We start from the raw sequence: 20,060 nt of genomic DNA on the forward strand, positions 1-20,060 counted from the left end.
CAACGAGAAGCGGTGGAAGCCACGTACATTCCCTCCAATTCCGTGGTCAAAATTAGCTGCTTACAAAAACTTAAAGCTATCGTACTATTAGCCCGTTTCACTTTATATTCATTTTCATTTGCAAAGTTGATTTGTTTAATAAAATAAGTTCAGATCAGCTTGAGGTTTAATTAAAAACTTCCATTATGTCTGTATGAGACATAAAATTTGGGATTTAATTTAATTTTAATTTTATTTATTTGACTTCTAATTAATTGTTTTTAATCGTTTTTATGGACTATAACGTCTGGAATAAATATATCATTTCATTTTTTCATTTTGCTTAGTTTGGGACTAGGTCAATTGGTGTCAATTGTCCCATGATTTTTTTTTTATTATGTTAGGTACATGGTAAGTTACATACAAGTGACAATATTACAGGAAGAATTAGTATCTCATGTTTAGCCATAGTGGCATGCAAAAATTCTGTAGGTATTCTGTGCCTACTTTATAACTTTTTTATGACAGTTCGTACATCAAAAAACTCGTAATGACAACAAGGCTCATTGTCACATTGATTTGTAATTGAAAATAGCCTTTGATGTTTTAAGCCGTACAATCAAGTGCCTTGAAGATACGCTCTTTTTCTGTTAATAGATTTTAAGACTGTAGTACGTGTTTTAATTGTGTTATAACGCACATAATATTACTTATAAAAACGCTAAAATAAATACGTTTCTTATATCTGTGGCTCCAGTGAAAAGGGGTACAAGTCTGAATTTGGCCAAATTGAGTTATATAGACAAAAAACATTCAAAAAATAACGCATCGATTGGTGTAAACGGATCTAAGATAGCTTTTAAAACAACTCTTTCTGGTGGTCAAGGGTAGAACTGCCTTAAAAAAGAAGCAACAAGGTACTTGTCAATTGTATTTCTATTAACTAAAGTTTTGTTTGTGATTTATGATCTAAATTAGTTGTACCGTGCTATTTTTTCATATGGCGGGTGTAAAAAAATCTAAGCACACTTGAACCCCTAAAACAAGAACTGATTTATTTAGTTTACATTGATACAAGTTAAGTTCAATCTCTTTACATAAAAAAAATAAATAAAATATAAGATTAAGTCGAGCTGCGCCGTTTTTCACAAATCGAATTTAAAAAAGTTACGTGGAAAGGATATAAGTTTTGCGCGGAGGAATGAGCGGGTGAGTGGGGAGCCACGGCGCTCACGAATGAGCCACAATCGTGTGCGCTGACTTGTGCAGGGAGAACGCGCTTGTGAGCTGCGCAGTTGACGGTTACGCGATTAAGTTATATCCTTTTACACCAATTTTTATATTAAACTAAATTGCACATTGCATTAAATTTAAGGGTATTAATTAAGATATATCCTTGACACCAATCATTTAATAAGAATGATTAAGAAAATACAAAATATCCATAGGACTAAAACTATTATTTAATTTAATATCTAAAAACTAAAATTTAACTAAAAAGAGAGGTGGGCTTTTGGCATGGTGCCCATCACGCAGGCAGCATTCCCGCGTTGAACTGCGATTGCGATTCTTTGCGAGAGAAAACTGCCGGCGCGAGGGTTGCCTGTTGCCTCCTTAACACTATTGCTGAGCTCCCTGTGTAGCTCCAGCGCCCCTTACCCCAAGAACCTAGAGTCTCGACGCGAAAGCAAAGAAATGATATTAGGCGCCGAGACAGCTATATTTTGTGACCTTGAGGCGTTCCCGGGCGTCTACCGCCGCCCCCGCACGTTTGATAGTTGCTGTTAGGTAGGACACCGCCAGGGTGTCTGTACAGGTAGCGTCCCACACCAGCGCACGGCCAGTCTTCCAGGGTATCAACGACATTCCGTCAGGGCGCTTGCCATCGCTCCGTACAATCTGGGGCTCCAGAGCAGCGGGAACGTTGGCACTAAAGAAACCCTTCTGAGAATGTCGTTGAGAGTGGCGTGGCGGGACAGTCGGCCGGCGCCCGAGGAACAGGAGAGGCCATGTTGGCCGAGACGGTCCACTGGAGCCCCACAAGAAACACAGTTGTTACTTTCGCAGATCCCAACTCCCAGCCGTAGACCAGCAGCTATGCGTAGTGTCTGGGTCGATAAAAGTTCTAGTGTTGGGCGAGTGGTATGCATGGAGCCATAACCAGATTCTGGCTTGGACACAGCTAACAGTCTGGCCCAGTCCTGCCTGTTAAAGGTTCTATTAATGCCTATAAGGTGGTGACGGAGGCTATTGTATCCAGGCCCTTTGCCTATGTGGTTTGGCGGGAGATTGGACTCGGTCCAGGTAGCCAGTCATTCGTGGCCTCGTTCAAGCATGCAATCTCGTAGTTAATGCCCGCTGGAGCTTTAAGTATTCTATCTGCGAGATCTAGCGTGCTGTGGATCGAAGATAGGAATGCCGGCAAAGCTACACTTGAAATTTTGCGAGTTCCTAAGCCGCCGTTCCTTATCGGTAAAAGTGGCTTGGGTCCATGCTGCTGCGCTGAGATGAATGTTCAAAATGTTTTCAATTTGGGTTTTCATGAGACTGTCAATTAGGTATGATCAAATGGGGGAATTTCCGAATGGGGCAACAGCGAAGCAGGTAAGTGAAAGGGCCACTTCAACTAAAAAAAATAACGAGGACAAACAAAAGTTTAATATCTCTGAGACTGCAATTTTCAGTTTTAAAAAGGCAGAATTCCCTAACTTTGACTACAATACAAGACGTATGATGACGATCAATGGCACACGGTATGTCTTCTATGAAGACGCGGAAAATCCCCTCTACCTAGTGTGTTTGACATACTTAGATACTAATGATGAGAAATTTTAAGTTTGTTTTAATCGGGCGTTTTTATGTTTGCAGGTGAGATTTTTGAAAAATTTATAGCGTTTTTGAATAGATATTTAAATTCTTTCATGTGTGTTTTATTCACTCAACTTGGATTCAAGTAGCATTTTGAATTTTTTCATTATTATTTAAGTCTACTTATAACTAAAAACACAATAAAAAAAAACGTGCAAAAGGCTACCTACATGTCTGTTATGTCTGTAATTAAGTCCAAAGAACTGCAGAAATTGAAAAATGCAATCATTTTCTACACCATTAGTTCGTAAGCTAGTCTTCTGTGGATAATATTATACATGTACTACAAAAAACATTCCGGATGCGTACCCTTTTTCACTTCGTATAAAATTACGAAAACTTGGTGAATAGCGATATATATAACCACTTGAACCTTTTTACACTTATTTTTATACTTTTATTTTGGATACAAGTAGTTAATTTATAAACTAATAGATCAAGAGCAAAAATAATATTCCATAAGAAAGAGCGCAATTAATTTAGTGCTTTAGCATACCACATTTATGAGTATATGTAAATATACAAGTGTAATGAACGTAAGTTTGAATCATCTCGGGCGTAACTGTTTTTTTCGTCTCCTGTAAACTTGGGTTTTCGACATGTACCCCTTTCCACTGAAGCCACAGATATACCACTTTAATTATTATTCTATTTATTTTTATTTCTTCAAGACATCCAATAAAATTCACGATTCAAAATATAACTACATACATAAGTGTGATAGACAGTAGTATAGACAGCAGAGCTTTGTTATAGGATCTCTTTTGGGTAGGTACGAATCCAAAGAAATCCTACGTTGAAAATTAGCCATTGGAAAACGGGGTTGCTATTCTTTTCTAGTAGGATCACAGAATAAGTAATAGTACAAGTATTAGGATACGAAGTAAAATTACCGTAGCAATGCTACTAAAATTCCTTACAAAACATTTTACCTACTAAGCGTAAAAGAAATCTTGCAATAGCTAGGTACTTAAGGCTACGAGTAGGTATATACTCGTAATTTTAACTCCTTAAGTAGGTAGGTTCGGCGTTTGTAAGTATTCGATTTTTTTATAGCCTAAAATAAATAGTGTCCAACTGCTGGGTAGAGGTCTTGCCTCTTGACCTTTACAACTCCCGTTCTGACGCTATGTCAGACCAATCTAATAGTCCAAATCGATACGTAAGTTTGACTTCATTTTTTATATAAGGATTGGTACCAATCTATCTTATCTTATCTTATATTTAGGGGTCCTTGCGGATACACTTCGACCCGTAGGGATCTTTTGTGTAATTACCCCTCCTTCGCACTTACTCTATTGCCTTTATCACCTCGTCCATAAATTGGATGATTTGACGTAGCGGTAGTGCCTTAAAGTCTCCTGGTGCGGGGTATCCGTCGCCAAAGAGTCTCATTCTTAATCTGGCGAGGGCGTCACATTCACACATAATGTGTTCCATTGTTTCGTCTTCCTCGCCACATATTCTACAGACTTCATTGTCCTGTAGTCCCATCTTTACTAGTATAGATATGTCGGAGTTGTATCCTACTGAGCGTCCAGAGTTTTTTAGTCCAGCTTGTGCTGACATTTTCGATGAATCGTTTTGAATGCTTCTGACCTTCCAGTGTTTTCCACTCTTGTTGGTGTTTAAGTCTGGTGTGGTCGTTTATGGCATTCTTTATGGTTCCCTGTGAAAGTCCCACATACGGTTCGGGCCCTATGTTTTTGTTCATTGACCCTTCCCTTGCTAGCTCATCTGCTTTTCATTTCCGATGAAGCCTTTGTGTCCTGGGATCCAAACCAGTCTCACTTTGTTGCGTCTGCCAAGCTTGTTTAATACCAATCTAAGTAACTGATTAAATGTTGAGTTAGGTAGGTAATTGCAACTTCTTACATAACCCAATAGGTAAACTGTATCGTAGACGTGTTATGTCCAGTTTGCCATTGGAACGTCAACATTTGTATTTGCTCACTTGGTATGCGCGCTGACGAAGGTTGTTTGTGGACGCGGCGCACGCGCCCCGAATATTGCACGCGCCAGGGGCGCTCAACCGAGGGGCCTAAAGGTTAGGACTTGTACTTGAAAAAAGTAACTATTCTGAGTCTTAGATAGTTCATGTTCAGTCCATGTTTCCATCATTAATAGATACAATCGAAAAAACTGAATCGCGTAGGTTGGTGCCCTAACATAAGTATCCGCTTTTCTATGCAACTAGTATGAAAAAGTGGATTTATAGTTAGAGAACCGACCGTACCAGGGTGGAACCTTTGTGCTACTAAGTTATGTTGACCTCTCATATTTAGTTGATTTGTCCCTCATCCCCAGGCATAACATCTGGCTGGAGAGAGATCTCTTTGGCAGCCTCTCGCCACACTAGCGGATCGTATTCCGATAAGCTCAAACATTTATTTATTTTTATTTTATTTATTTATTTTAAAAACACCAAAAACAATATAAAGACCTCGAGGTTCATAAATATTCATAGGTACTAAAAGTTATTTAAAACTAATGTGAGTAGGTACTTAAATAATTTAAAAATAAAAAAAAACTACTCAAAACTAGTATAAATGTTGATAAAACATTATACAAAATGTTGCCTGACTAATTTCTTGAGAGTAGGTAACAAGCGATCTCGCAAATGGGTCAATATCATACAATCATATCATGTTCATTAATTACCGAGGAACTCGTCTGAAAAAAGTGTTTAATTAAACTGACATAGATTTATACTTAGTATGCTACGAATACGTAATACGAGTATAATAATACCAGTATGCTATAGAACGGCGAGAGAAATATAAATTTCTCTCCAAGTAGATGATATGTCATTTTCAATTTAAACAATTTAAATTGGTTTACATGGTCTGAAGAAACAATAAAAATCTACTTTGACTTCTTCGTTCATTTATACGATGCAGAACAAATGCCAGGCAACAGCTGGCCTTATTTAATAAACGTTATAATCCTACAGTTTTGTAAAAAAGTGACAAGTTTTATACTTACTTGTATTTTTTTACAAATATGTAAAAATACAAGTAAGTATAAAACTTGATAAAACTTACAATTATTAATATTGAAAATGCTGCTTAATAAAAGTTTACATTGTAGAAAACGCCTGTTGTAGATTTCGATGGCCGTATTTTACTTACAAATATTCATTGTAAGTTACAATTTACATAAAATGTGGATTTTTGGTTAAGTTTCACAATTAACGAAGGTACACTTAAGTTCTTTTTTTCGGTTGAGTACCTTCGCTATTTGTTTGGTTCATTACGAAATTCATGGAGAAAAACAGGTACCTACAATTCTATAATTTTGTAAATTATTAAACAAAAACTTGTAAGTTGTAGCCTATGTCATCTACAATAACAATTTACAAATTGTAACGTTTATTAAATAGGGCCCTGGTGTGTAGGTACTTATAAAACTACTGGTACCTACATGTTACCAAGAAAAAATCATTTGACAACCCCTGAAAAACTCTCATTTTGTTGTTATAAACAAACAAATAGCAGGACAATTAACTCAATCACGTGCAGTTGCATCACACACCCTTACTCGCGACTGGGCCTTCGCTGGCCACTTCAGAACACCACCGACCACCAACAATGTTGTCTGAGATCGCTGTCCTCTGTGTAGTTGTAGCTGTATCTTCAGGGGAACCGACAGCCCCCGGGATAGATAGAGTTGTGAGTGAAGGGGTCAACAGTCTAGGCTACAGAGTGGTCTATGGAGACGAAGACCTGACGATTATCAATGAAGTGGTAGACGACGTGGAGAAAAGAGCGCTGAAGAGTAAGGTCAGGCTGAACAACGCGATTGAGCCTCTGCCGGCGATGGACGTCAAATGCTTGATGTCGGCTGACAACTACTGCTCCAAGTCGATGAAGGAAACTAAGAGTAAGAATAAGATTTTTGTTTAATTTATGATGCCCTTTTTAAAACGCTTAGTAAAACAATCGCTATCGTATTACAGCTGCTCCAACCAATAGATACTTAGAAGGTGTGAGAACTTACATTTAATACAATATTAAAAATTACATCAAAATCCAGATGACGTTGCTCGTCATCATCATTTTAATCTCATTTTCGTCATCTCATTTTATATACTTCCTAATACTAAGTACAGGTTTCCTCTCAGAATGCTGCAGTTCCCACGAAAGTCCTATGCTGATTGGGAACTTTACACACATCATAGAATTGCTTCGTATACAGGTGTAGTACAGGCATTGCTCACGGTGTTTTCCTTCACGGAATGCTAATTTTAATTTTCCACATAAATTTAGAAAAACTCAGAAGTAATGAGCCCGAGATCCGATCCATGATCCTCTGCTTTAAGAGTTCAAATCATTAAACTATCACAGCTCTACGTTGCTCCCATCATCTAAATAGAGTCAAGAATACGTTTTATCCTAAATTTAAGTCTACGAGTAAACTGTGTCGGATGAATCTTAACCTTTTCGCTGCCACGTCAAATACAAAAGACATCACCCATAGCCAGGCTTCTATATTGCAATGCCTAGAATTGAGCCTTAACACAATTGGACGAAAGTTGCTTTTGCATTGAAGGAATGGATGTATTTATAGGTTGTCGTTGGCGTGGAACCTGCGGTGCGTATATTATGAGTCGTTAAAGAAACAAATCTTGTTACAGGTGTCATAATTCAAGCTATCAAAGACGATTGCAAGGATTGTACTATTGTTCAAAAAGAGGGCGCTGGCAAGGTGATAGCCGCCATGATGGCTCATGACCCTGCGGCTTGGAAACTGTTTCTTACCAGGTACCGAGGCATCAAGAAAATAGAAAGGATCTTAGGGTAGAAATCAAAATAAATACTCGTAATGTCAGATTGCACAAGTCTCTAATTTTCCCCGTAAACGTTGCTTGTTTCATGGGTGGTTATTAATCGATAAAGCCTCATAAGATACTTAGAAGGCTTAAATACTTGGCCGACTGTGTCTGATCTGCCTACCCTTAAATAAGTGAAAAAGCTGCCACAGAAATTATCTTGCCTACTAAATAATGCCGGTAGAAGGCAGCAAAATAATAAGGCGTAAGGTACAGCATGAATACAAATCAACGCACGTAAAAAGAGCTCCTGGCGATATACCTGCGCAGTGAGCGAAAGGGGACGCAGGAGCGCGCGCGCGACCGTCACGCCATTGGCTTGTTAGTTGACAGATGCGCAAACGTATCCCCTCCACTAGCCACACAGAGCTCTTTTTACGTGCGTTGACTTGTACCACTTGCATACCTACATAAATACTAAATTGAAGTTATATGTCCAAGTCAATGTCAACTTTTCTCGATTGATATTAGGTTTCAAATCCGGATTATTTGACGTGGGTGTTACGAGGGAACCACAGCGATCCATCTTAATTCCATCCTGCTGGCACATGCATCCCCTCAAGTGGAGCATACTCTTAAAATTTTATTTGAAGATACTTACACAGTACCTACCTAGCTTTACAGGCACAGGATAAAGTTCTCAAACCGGCTGTATTTAAGGCACTGAATAAGATAAGCAGTATTCCGTAAACATTGTAGGACCGCTCTTCAGATACGTCCCGAAGAGACGACTACAACGCCTGAGGTAGAGCAATATAGAGAGGTAGGAGAGCCCGAGGACGTGATCAGCTCAGACCGCCACGTTTTGCCAGGAGTCAAAGTAAGAGTGAAAAGGTATAATATGGAAAAGGTTGGACTTTAACTTGTTAGTCCAAGGAAGGCTACATGTACAACTAGCTTAAGCCTGCGGCTTTGCTCGTTTGAAAGAATAAAAAATATGGGAATTACAAATCTTAGTGGAGGTTTCTATAATCCATAAGTACTTAGGTAGTTTTATCTGCAAAATTTCCAGTCTCCAGTGGTTTAGGCTGTGCTTTGTGTGTAAGTAATTCACATTTCTAATTTGGAATGCAAAAAAAGTATTTCCAATGGCCAAAAGTTAGAGTTAAGAGGGTTAAGAGGAATGTCATGGAATAGGTTGAGTTGAAGTTAGCTTGGAATTAAAAAAACATTACTAAAATAACAAAGGGGAAAGCAAAAAAAAAATAGGTTTGTTATTGAATGCCTAGGTGTGACTATATTTTCTTTTATTACCTAAGTGTTTAGAAGACAAGTGGTTAGTTATGAGGGTAGGCGATTCCGTAAGTGTTTTTTTTTTATTTGGAATTTGGTTTATATTTCGTAGTTTATATATAGACATATTTATACATAACTTTTTGTTAAGTAACATACTCAGCAGCACTTTAAGTTATCTATACTTACTTGTAGATAAGTAGTAATTTATTTTTCATCTCTCCTGTTCGGAAAGTTTAATTTTCATGGGTAGATAGCCGGGTGGAAAATTGCGTTTTCGTGTCTAGGGTATAAAGTTTATTTTTTTTATTTTTCGGTTAGCCACGGTGTCGAAGATAATTGAGTTACGTCAATGACACTTTTTTTTTCACGTTTCGGCATGGCCATCTAGATGCACGTCGTGACCGAAGAGTTTATATACAACAATGGATGTTGAACGCCGAACATCCGTTTGAAACAAGAAATTTCAGCTTTATTACGTCACGAACATATTCCATCTCTTTATTTAGTTAGGTTGAGAAAGAGATGGAAGTCATTCGTGAAATGTGAAAGAAAGAGATGGAATATATGAATAAGTAATAAAGGTTTAAGGTACTTCTTCGTTCGTCGTGACCAACTCGATTTTTTTTATAGTCGGCTGTGGCAAGTGGTCAGGTCGAAAAGGTACCGTTGGAGGTTGGATATAAGTAAATTCATATTTTAATTTTTTTGTAGTATTTTGCTTTCCTCACAGTCGAAATGAAAAGTAAAGTGTCTAACTCGGGTGAAATTACCCATTTCCCCTTGAACTATTGGCGCTCTCACTTCGTTCGAGCGCCAGAAATATCTCAGATGAAATGGGTCACCTTCCACCCTTGGTTATTAATCTACTATTAATCAAACGCCTATATCGTTTCAATAGCAAATAATTCTGCAGAGGGTAAATGTCCCAGTGTTTGACGTGCTAATGCCATTGAAGTCACACTGCTGTCGCCTTTATAGCCCATGACCAACCCATGACATAAAACTATAGTCGTTAACTTCTGGGACAGTGACCAGCTCTTGGACGTCGTCCTTATTTGTGTATTTATTAATAAAATGCCTACTTAGAGCCCGTTGTTTGATCAGTACGTAGTTTAGTTAAAGATATTAATAGTCAAATTTCCTTAGAAAAGCGGTAACTATTGTTATGTTTGCCATACATTTTAACTATTACTTTGATTAACTACTGATCAAACAAGTTTTTGATTATAGCTATTCTACTTTATTAAATATGTACCTACCTAAATGCCATGTAGTCTCGCCATTTTAGATAAATATTAAATAAATTAATGCAGTTCATTTAGAATTTTGTTCTACATCCAAAGTTTCCTGAGCCGGTCAAAATGCTATGCACTTTTGTGTTAAATAATTGTATTAATCTATAGAACTAAAAATACGCTTTGATAGTGAACCAAATTTTATACTTACCTACCTGACTGCTTTATCATTAAGTAGACCCTGGATACCATTAATTCTCGGTTAAAGTTCACCCAAGGAACAAACCCAAAGTACCTACACAAACGTTACATCATTTTGTCTCGGATTTCCAATGCTTATTACTTATTTCGGTTCCATTATCAAATCAGCTCAATGGTAGTTGTACCATTATAGTGTCTTGTCATCAGAACTAACACATAGTTAAGTAATTGGTACATTTTGTGTCAATACCACAATAAGAACTGGATGAAAATCAAGTTCCATAGGATTCCAATACATACATAGATACACACCTACTTAGTTACAGGTGAAGTTAATAAGCATGTTAGGTAATAAAACTCTGTTCCAGTGAGTGATAGGTAGGTACTTCAAAAATAACTTTTGAGATACCTACAAGTAAGGTGTAAGGTAAGTAGGTTAGTTACTTAATTCAGTTATTAATACAGTAATGTTATTTATATAATGAAAATGACATATTAGGCCTATAGATTCCGCATTGTCAAAATACCACAAACGAGACTTATCGCACTAAAACCTATAACACACGAGTAATATTTACCTCGACGTTTCAACCACATTACAGTGGCCGTGGTCACGAGTAGACTGAAGTGTAGGGTATCAAGTCTGCCTAGCAGCGCGAGTCCTTCGAACTACCCGCACTTGATCACAAAAAGTACCGGCACTCGTATCTCGAACTACCCGCACTTGGTCATTTTTATTTGTCACCCCATCAACTTGGTCATATTACTCGTGTGTTTTAGCGTGATAAGTCTCGTTTGTGGTATTTTTACTATGAGTGAAAATCACGAAAGTTTAAAACACTATACATTCCGTTTCAACTGCGAGCACGCACAGGCCTCCTCTTAGCGGCCCAGTGCGGCTTGGATACTTCAGACACACTAAAGGACTGCGTGGCAGGTGTATTCAGGTTTAATGAAAAGTTCATGGTAAATTTCGCACATAAATTCAATTTAAATGTTTTTAAAACCCCATTTTATTAGCGACTTTCTTTTCAAATATCCATACTTTGTTGCCAAGTTGTATCGATCTTCGTAGGTCGTTAAAATCACGACGAATTGTTACTGTTTGTTTCCATGGACGTGTTTTTTGTTTCTGCTTCTTTTACATTAGCTGTAGTAGACGTTTCTTCGACATGTACCTTAGATTCCAAGTATATTCTTTTATACGAGCCGTCGGAATTATATCTGAAATAAAAATTTGCTGATAGAGCGCCTGATAACAATATGGTAGTAATGATTTTAGTTTGTATACAGAGCGCCTGATATCTTCTAAGTTGACTCATCAACATTTATGTAGGTATAGTTTTGAAATTACCTAGTAATGATTTCATATAGCATTTTGGAGAAGTTGTCGCTAATGAAAATTGATTCCATAGTCTACCAAAACCTATTCTTTAGTCCTTTACTAGATCTCAGTTACGAGTAGCTTATTTATTATGAGAACAGAAGAGGCCAAAAAGTGAAAACATGGAAATGCACAAGAAAATGTTTCTCTATTCTCCTTTGTGCTACTACCTAATAACAACTTAACCAGTGAAACTCTGAACTTCTCAGGGCCCTCTTCCCCATAGATGAAAGACGGTACTTATTTTTGCATGTAAAATAAATATAAACAGGCATTATAACTGGTTCAAATGACAATACGATTGCCGTATTTAGAAATATAAATGATTTCTAACTTTACAATATTTGTTAATTTTCTATCCTTTAGGACTTACTTAGATGTTTGCACAGTGGAATGCAAAATATATACACAGCCATAGCGCCAAAATATGTATATATCGGCCTTATGTTTAATGGCATAAAGGTGTATATATATTTTTGACGTATTGGTAACGTATACATATTTATGCCCTTGCATGTACACCTGTATGCAGTTGAATACGCAAGAAATGTCGGACATAAGACTATACCGTATTCAGGGTAATAAATTGATTTGAATTTATTTTGATGATTTGAAATTAAAAAATAACGAGTATTGGATTCAGTTCATTAACATATCTGGGTGTAGTTAGTAAGTAACATACTTCTTCTCAAGTTTTTCCCAGTCGTCAGGGCGGTGGTCTATGATGTAGTGCATGACTTTGTCGGCCCCTTGCTGCTGCCGCTCTGTGCATTTGCTGCAGTCATTCGATATGGCGTCCGGGAGATTCTCTATAATGGCAACAAATAAAATTATCACCAGATAGTACTTATTAAGTTTGTACGAACACTGAGCTTTCTTACCAAAATAATGATCACTAAACTACTGTCTTAAATTGTACAAGCACCAGCTTTTGTAATCAAAAATCATATAATTAACAAAGGCGAAAATTAGCTGTCTACCAAATTTCACTTAGTTGCGTAGGGATCCCATACTTGAACAACGCAGAACAGGATCTCCTGTGATTCAGGGCGCAATAAGGTCTAAAGGAAACAGCTAAGTTAAGCGATTGATATTGAGTACAGCTTTATTATGTACCTTAGACTTTTGGTCGATAAATTGAACTGCCTTTGGATTGTTTATGAAAAAGCAATCAGCAAATTAAAATAAAACCTTTTAAGTACCTCAAAAGGAAAAAATAGAACTCTTATAGGACTTACGTGTTTGTCTGTCAATTTACTCCAAAACTACTTAACCGATTGAGTTGAACATTACTCTACGTAAGTGCCGAAACCTCTTACCGCGAGTTTTTCTCGCACTTGTCGGTTTTTTAGACAAACAACTCACTTTTCAGTTCCTTCCCATCAGGAGTGCACGGTCTTAAATCCATCAAGCAGTTGACGTAGCCAGTCAGCAAGCGGCTACTGGCCAGTATCTCGTCCAAGTCGATCCCGTCATACTTCGTCGTGTACGTCGGGGCTTCGGCGTTGCATCGGCAGAACAGGTAGATGACGAAGATGACGACGAGGGCCTTCATCGGGAAGCTTCGTCTCGTTGAAGTTTTTAATTTCTGCGTATGCGCCGTTGATTGTCAGTCTTATTTGGATTTAATTGAACGAAATTACCAACTAATCAATAGGAAGTAACCAATATTCCAATAACAATCTACTTAAATACATTTATAATAAATGATTTAAACAACAAAAACTTAATAATAATAATTAAAAACTAATATATTAAATCTAAAAAAGGCCCCTGTGGCATGGTTCCAAGAATGCTGGCAGCATTTCCTCGCTGTATGACGATGCCAAGACGCTGAGCGAGGAAGCTGCCAGCCCTCTTGTCTCCGGTGGCGTCGCGTTGTCAGTCTTAGACCTCACTAATCGTGCTTATCAAAGTCAAAATATCTTTATTAAATTTAAGCTACATATAACAAGCACTTAAGTATATATAAATGTCAAAAAAATCTACCACTGGTACAGTCGCCATCAGATATTTCTGAGCAGCCAAGGTGATCTAAAATATCGGAGCATGAACTCTAATGCGTTGGGAATAGAGTGCATGCTCCGATATTTTTGACTACCTTGGCTGCTCCGAAATATCTGATGGTGACTGTACGAAAAAACCTCTGTTGAGAAAACTAAAATCAGATAATTCCACGTATTTGACAAATTAAGCTAATCTCTTATTATTACTCAAATTTCTTTGAAATTAAATAAGCATGAAGTTAAAAAAACCATCCCCGTATAACTACACGTGCATACGCGGTATTTACGTAAGGTAGATAAGATAAGCTAAATTTGCGCTATCTCGGACACCGTATTGAAATCTCATATAACACGGTTGGCCCCTGCTTTTCACGGCTTTAAGCATTTAGACATAACAATAAGGGATTAATAAATTATTTATGTACATAGATAAAGGAAAAGTTGAGCTACAATATTGAAGAAGTGAAGTCGAATGAGTGCTGCATTTTGTGAGGAGCAATCAGAAATCATACTACTTACTAGGTACTAACTAATACACCTATTATAAATGCAAACGTTTGTAAGTGCGTGTGTGTATTTGTAACTCTTTCACGCCTAAACGATTGAACGGATTGGGATGAAATTTGATACATTAGGTTTAAAGATTTCGTTACATATATACGAGTAGATACAGGTAAATATATATTGGCGTTTTAAGAAAGTACACACCTACTGCTAGCTAGAGAAAAAGTAAAAACTATGTTGAAAATAGCCTGAATGGCTTCGAGAAAAGTATGGTACGGCCGTGCCTTTTTTTTTGTTTTGCTCGACTTGGCGACTTGATTAGATTAAAAACTTACAACAAGAAAATATTTTCCTTACCTTTGTAAAACGTTTTATTTCTTAACAAGGCAAAATTCCACAGATTACTCGTGCTTTTAAACCAGGAGCTCTTCTTTTATAAGGTTTAGAAAATTGATGGTCAATTTGCTCCATTGTAGACATACTTATGTTTAACTTGTCAGTCCGTATTGAGAATTGAAGTAAAATACGTTTTTGTGTTCATCTTGCTATGATATTAGTTCCGTAGTCAAGCATTCGTCTGATAAGACCATAAACAAGTAAGTAAAGTCGAATGCAACTCATGTAACTCATTTCATTCAATTTTCTAAGCAGTTGTGATTTAATGTTGATAACAGTAAATTGCTAGCATCTACACTAGTTGAATGTTGAAATATAGAATACTAACATGATACTAAGTTGTAAAAGACACTAAACAATTATTTAAAGCAAGTATTTACTCGATACGGAAATTTCTGGAATTAAAATTTACTGAAGAACTAAAAGTCACCGACAAGTGGCAATGGGCGGGCCACATCCCTCGAAGAATAGATAACTGTTGGGGGAGAAAAGTCCTCGAGTGACGACCTTGACCGGAAAAAAAGAAGCGGTGGTAGGCCTCTCACTGTATGGACTGACAACATCGTGCGAGTTGCAGGCAACCGGTCGATGCTAGTGGCGAGTTATCGTTCATTGTGGCGTTCTAAGGGGGAGGCCATAGGTTCAGCAGTGGACGTCTTCCGGCTGATAATTAAAATAATGATTTACAGTTCTCTATCTATAGTTTTTATAATCTTCCTGCGTTATTCACTTGATGGCAAAAACATTTACCTGGTTGAAGTTTATCAGATTTTAAAATACATATACCTACTGTACCTATAGATAGTACTATCCACGAAGACGCGTGATTTTGTCAAAATTAGACATTAATGACATTGTAATAAGAACCACGGCACGCGTCATCGTGAATGGCACTATCTATAGCTGTTATGTCACAAAGAAGCATGTTTGACCCCAACTCATGAGTCACGATAAATGGCATAAAAACAAATGACAATTTTAACCCCTCATACTGCCTGACCTCCATTTAAAATGTGTTAGGACAGGCATTTGCATCACAATAAGCAAACAGCATCAGGAATTGCGTCAGTCCTTGAGTTTTATTCATCATCATATTACCTACTTCCTTCATCTATTTTTTCTACGTACTTATTTATGTCTTGGCCACCCATATTCTAACAATAGGTACGAGTACGATACAGTAAAATATTTTTATCGACACCATTTTGTAAGGATGTTTTGTGTCAACAAATCCTTAGAATCACCATTAGCAAATAATAATATTAAATAATACATTAAATAATAAGTTTATTTCAATTATACATTTTCCGTTATACAGTTTCGTTCATTTCATTCACACGAGTTCTTGTGAATCCGAATTTAGGTACGACGAGCGAAGCGAGGAGTGGTTAGTATAAATTGTGACCACAACGCACGAGCGTGCGTGCCGCGGCAGCGGCCGGCGAAGTGCCAGAACCGATATGGCGGCGTATCATGATATGCCTAGGAATTTCATGATCTGCCTAAACTGACCAAATCATTAAATGGCGGCGTTTCATGATATACCTAGGACTACCATGATCTGCCTAATCGTCACTAGGCAAATCGTTAAACGTTGAGTTTTGAACGATATGGCGGATGTCCCTTAGCCAGTTCATGAAATGGCGGCGTTTCACGGTATGCCTAGGAATTTCGTGATCTGGCGGATTTTTACGATCGACCGCAGACATATACATAAACAAGCGTTTTCACAATTTGTCATATTACAGTCGATCTCAAAACAATACTGTAAAGGCTCGATTGTTAATGTGATGGGTCTCTATAAAATAACCAAGCATTTATTGCAATAATAGAAGCTGGCCATAGAATTTGTGGTGAACCGCAGAATAGGGCTTAATAATAGGTATATACCTACCCATTCGGCGTATAAATAGTAAATATATAACATAAATTTCGATTTGTGACGTGTAAAGTTAATAGGAGATAACTGCTCCTGCGCCATATTTTATTCAGTTATCATGCGTTTACGTTTGAAACTTATTAGGTCTAGGTAGGTACTTAACTAAAAAAATAATCAGCACTTTGACCGTTTAAGTCGCCGTCCGCGCACTTGATTTATTATCAAAGATAAGACACGCTTGTTTATTTATAAAAAACGTTGACGATCTCTTTGACATCCGCTTGTGCTGTGGGTCTCAACCTCCTTTGCATTTTCCTTCAGGTGCGCGGTATTGCAAATACTGATCATACTCAGAACAAAAAACCTGATCGGTATCCACTCAATGCAGGTATGAAGCGGAGGTGAAAGGAGAACAATCTCATATGAGGAAAAGTTGCAAAAGTATTCAGCGGTACATAACAGATCCAAAATTCCTACAGAGTGGCATTAGAGTTCATATAGTAAACATATTCTAAAAGAACTGCTATGAGAAAACGTGGACCTTAATTGAATTTTCGCAATCTGATAAAAGCTTTATTGAGTCACTAGCCCGACACTCCATCTGTGTAGATTTCGATATTTACACAATACTCCATAGAAATGAGGTTAATGCCCCGTATTACCCATTTCCGTGGGGTTTTCAAAAAAACCCCTTCAAACTGCAGCTAAATATGAACTAACACCTGTTCACCAAGTTTCACATCTAAAATACTCATGGAATAAAATTTTACATAACATACTAAAGCTCTGAATGTCCCGTTGCCAGGGCTTTGTACTGTACATTGCATCCACACCCTATGGTAAGGATGGATGGAAGTTGCGATATGAACAGTGAAAGCTCAAGTTAAATTGAACATTAGTGACGACAAGTATTTACAAACTATATTGGAAACCCTTATCATAGTCTCCAATCAGTAGGTACTAAGTCATTAATTCTTTAGCCTATAGGTATTGACAGATCGAATGACGTCAATTCCAGAGAAATACATTTTTAATTACAAACACGGTTACAAAGTGCCGGGTAAACTCGAAACGTGTCATGAACAAGAATAAAACTTGATCTTCTATGACGATAATGTCGGCGGTATAACCACAGACTAAGTAATAGTACAAGTATAACATAAGTATTGCTCGCTATTCCTGTTATGAAGCAGCAGTGCTTGCACTGTTGTGTTTCGGCGTGGAAGTAAACAGCCCGTGAAATTACTGGCACTGAGGTATTCATCTTAAGCCTCTAGGTTGGCAACGCGTCTGCGATACCCCTGGTGTTTCAGATGTTTTATGAAACGTGTGATCTCTTACCATCAGGAGACCCACTTGCACGTTTGACCATCCAGTCGAATAAAAAAAATAAAAAAAAATAAAGCATTATTCGAATCATTCAACATACGTATTATATAGTCGAGGTAAGACCGACATGTTTCGAATAAATTCGTGACTGTTCTAATCGTCACGTATCGGCCCCTCCCACAGAATTTGCTCTCAAAATGTTCCCGCAGAAAATATGTATATTGGCGCAAAAAAGTTAAGGGCTACAATAACTGTAGTCCTCAGGGCACGTGATGGGTTACATTAATTATGTGTAATAAGCTACTTTTAGGTTATAAAAAAAATAAATGAAGCTATAAACTTGAAATTGTAGAGTTCTCATAAGTACCGCTAAGCTTACCAAAAAAAAGAATTTCAGGCTTCTACTTTATCCCAGTGCTGCAAGTTATCCATTGCAGTGATAGTCGCGTGAAAATACGCCAAAATGGTTCGAGAAAAGATGATACGGCAGCATTACGGCAGTTTGTCTGCGGCAGAACTTGGCAGGAGCACTTCGTGCCCCATATTTTGAAGATTGATCCCTCACCATCTCTGTCTCGGACCATAATTATGATTAGGTACACATCATACGGTTATTAATTCTAATCGTCAATAGGATATCATTAGACTGTGTTAGAAAATTCCGCTAATCATAAAATTATCAAGTACCTATCACCTAAGTAGTTTTCCATTAGAACCTAGTAGGTGACTTATTGACTATGCTATGATGGAGTTTGTGATATTAATCCCATCAAACACATAAAAACCGGCCAAGAGCGTGTTGGACACGCCCAAAATAGGGTTCCGTAGCCATTATGAAAAAATAAGTAATATTTTTTTAAGGATTTCGTACTTTATACGGAATCTTCCAAGTTTAGGTATATTTTATACCAGGCTGCTATTTACTCTTAAACTACTAATAATTCTCAAGCAAAGTTAGCCGTTATAGTTTTACTTGAAAATTTGATATACTTACTACCATTCCGAATTTTTTCAAATTTTATTATTATTATTAAAGGGTGCTGGGGACGCTCGATTTTAATGCAAATTTGCACTTTAAAGTTGAATATTTTGCAAACAAATCACTGAATCCCCACCCCATAATGAATTTACAATACCTATCCAACGATACCCCACACTACAAGGTTGGATGTGAAAAAAAATCACCCCCACTCTACATCTATGGGGGGTACACTAAAAAAATTTTTTTTTTGAAATTTTTATTGTACTATTTTGTCGGCATAGTTTACAAACATATTCGTGCAAAATTACAGCTTTCTAGCATTGATAGTCCCTGAGCAAAGCCGCGAACGGACAGACAGACAGACAGACATGGCGAAACTATAAGGGTTCCGTTTTTGCCATTTTGGCTCCGGAACCCTAAAAAGCAGCAGTGCTTGCACTGTTGTGTTTCGGCGTGGAGAGTAAGACAGCCGGTGAAATTACTGACACCTGAGGTATCCCATCTTAAGCCTCTAGGTTGGCATCGCATCTACAATACAGGAGACCCACTTGCTCGTTTGCCATCCAGTCCAATAAAAAATAAAAAATGAATAAATTATATTATGTTATAATCTATTTTGATTCTACCTAAACGTTACCGGCTTTTCAGGCGTTATCTTTTTTTTATTTTTGTCATTTTGTTTGTAGATATTTAGTTACGTAGGTACTTACTCGAACAGGTACTCAAGTATCACTTATTGTAGGTGTACTACACCTAAGTATTATAATATACCTAGAAGAGATATGCAAATTCACACGTGCGTCAGATCAGATCCAAAGTGCATGCTTTTTTTCAATATTTTTTGAAAATTATTTGAGAGTTTTGGAGCGAAGTTTTTATCTTACGGTAGTTACGCTGCAGATGATTGGCGAATGAGGATGAAAAAATATTTTAACTAAAAATAAATGTATTATTGCTAAATTCGAGACCTAGAGCTCTATACATACATACGTACCTATACCAAATTTAAAGTAAATTCAACTACTGGCAGTAGGTCACAATCACTTGCATGAGTTGTAAACATAGAATATAATAATGTGAATAGTAAAGCTAAATAAAACTTTGTAAAAAAAGTGTCCGATATGACATTTTGACACTTTTCTTAAGAGAAGTCTCTTCGTTCCATTCTTCATACAAACGTAGGTCTCATTTGAAAACTAGGCATTAGAAATAAATGAAATTTTGTAAGTA

General features: G+C 37.3%; 2 protein-coding genes across 3 annotated transcripts; one reads left to right on the forward strand and one right to left on the reverse strand.

The window, feature by feature from the left end:
• The first annotated feature begins 6,323 nt into the window (after positions 1-6,323).
• Positions 6,324-9,168, forward strand: LOC141434654 (uncharacterized). The gene is made up of 3 exons (XM_074097075.1): positions 6,324-6,729; positions 7,484-7,610; positions 8,378-9,168. Exons 1-3 carry the CDS (start codon positions 6,438-6,440, stop codon positions 8,538-8,540), a joined length of 582 nt encoding a protein of 193 aa, XP_073953176.1. The 5' UTR covers positions 6,324-6,437; the 3' UTR covers positions 8,541-9,168.
• Positions 9,169-11,345: 2,177 nt separating this feature from the next.
• Positions 11,346-14,698, reverse strand: LOC141435157 (ejaculatory bulb-specific protein 3-like). 2 transcript variants are annotated; one of them, XM_074097748.1, is made up of 4 exons: positions 14,602-14,698; positions 13,100-13,322; positions 12,417-12,543; positions 11,346-11,574 (listed from the first exon to the last, which is right to left on the reverse strand). In XM_074097748.1, the coding sequence occupies exons 2-4, from the start codon at positions 13,287-13,289 to the stop codon at positions 11,436-11,438; spliced, it is 456 nt and encodes a 151-aa protein (XP_073953849.1). In that variant the 5' UTR covers positions 13,290-13,322; positions 14,602-14,698; the 3' UTR covers positions 11,346-11,435. The 2 variants fall into 2 exon arrangements, with proteins under 2 accessions (XP_073953849.1, XP_073953850.1); XM_074097749.1 differs by having other exon boundaries at positions 13,100-13,348; positions 14,602-14,684.
• Between the last annotated feature and the right edge of the window lie 5,362 nt (positions 14,699-20,060).

The sequence above is a fragment of the Choristoneura fumiferana genome, chromosome 14 (genome assembly GCF_025370935.1).
Source record: "Choristoneura fumiferana chromosome 14, NRCan_CFum_1, whole genome shotgun sequence".
NCBI lineage: Eukaryota > Metazoa > Arthropoda > Insecta > Lepidoptera > Tortricidae > Choristoneura > Choristoneura fumiferana.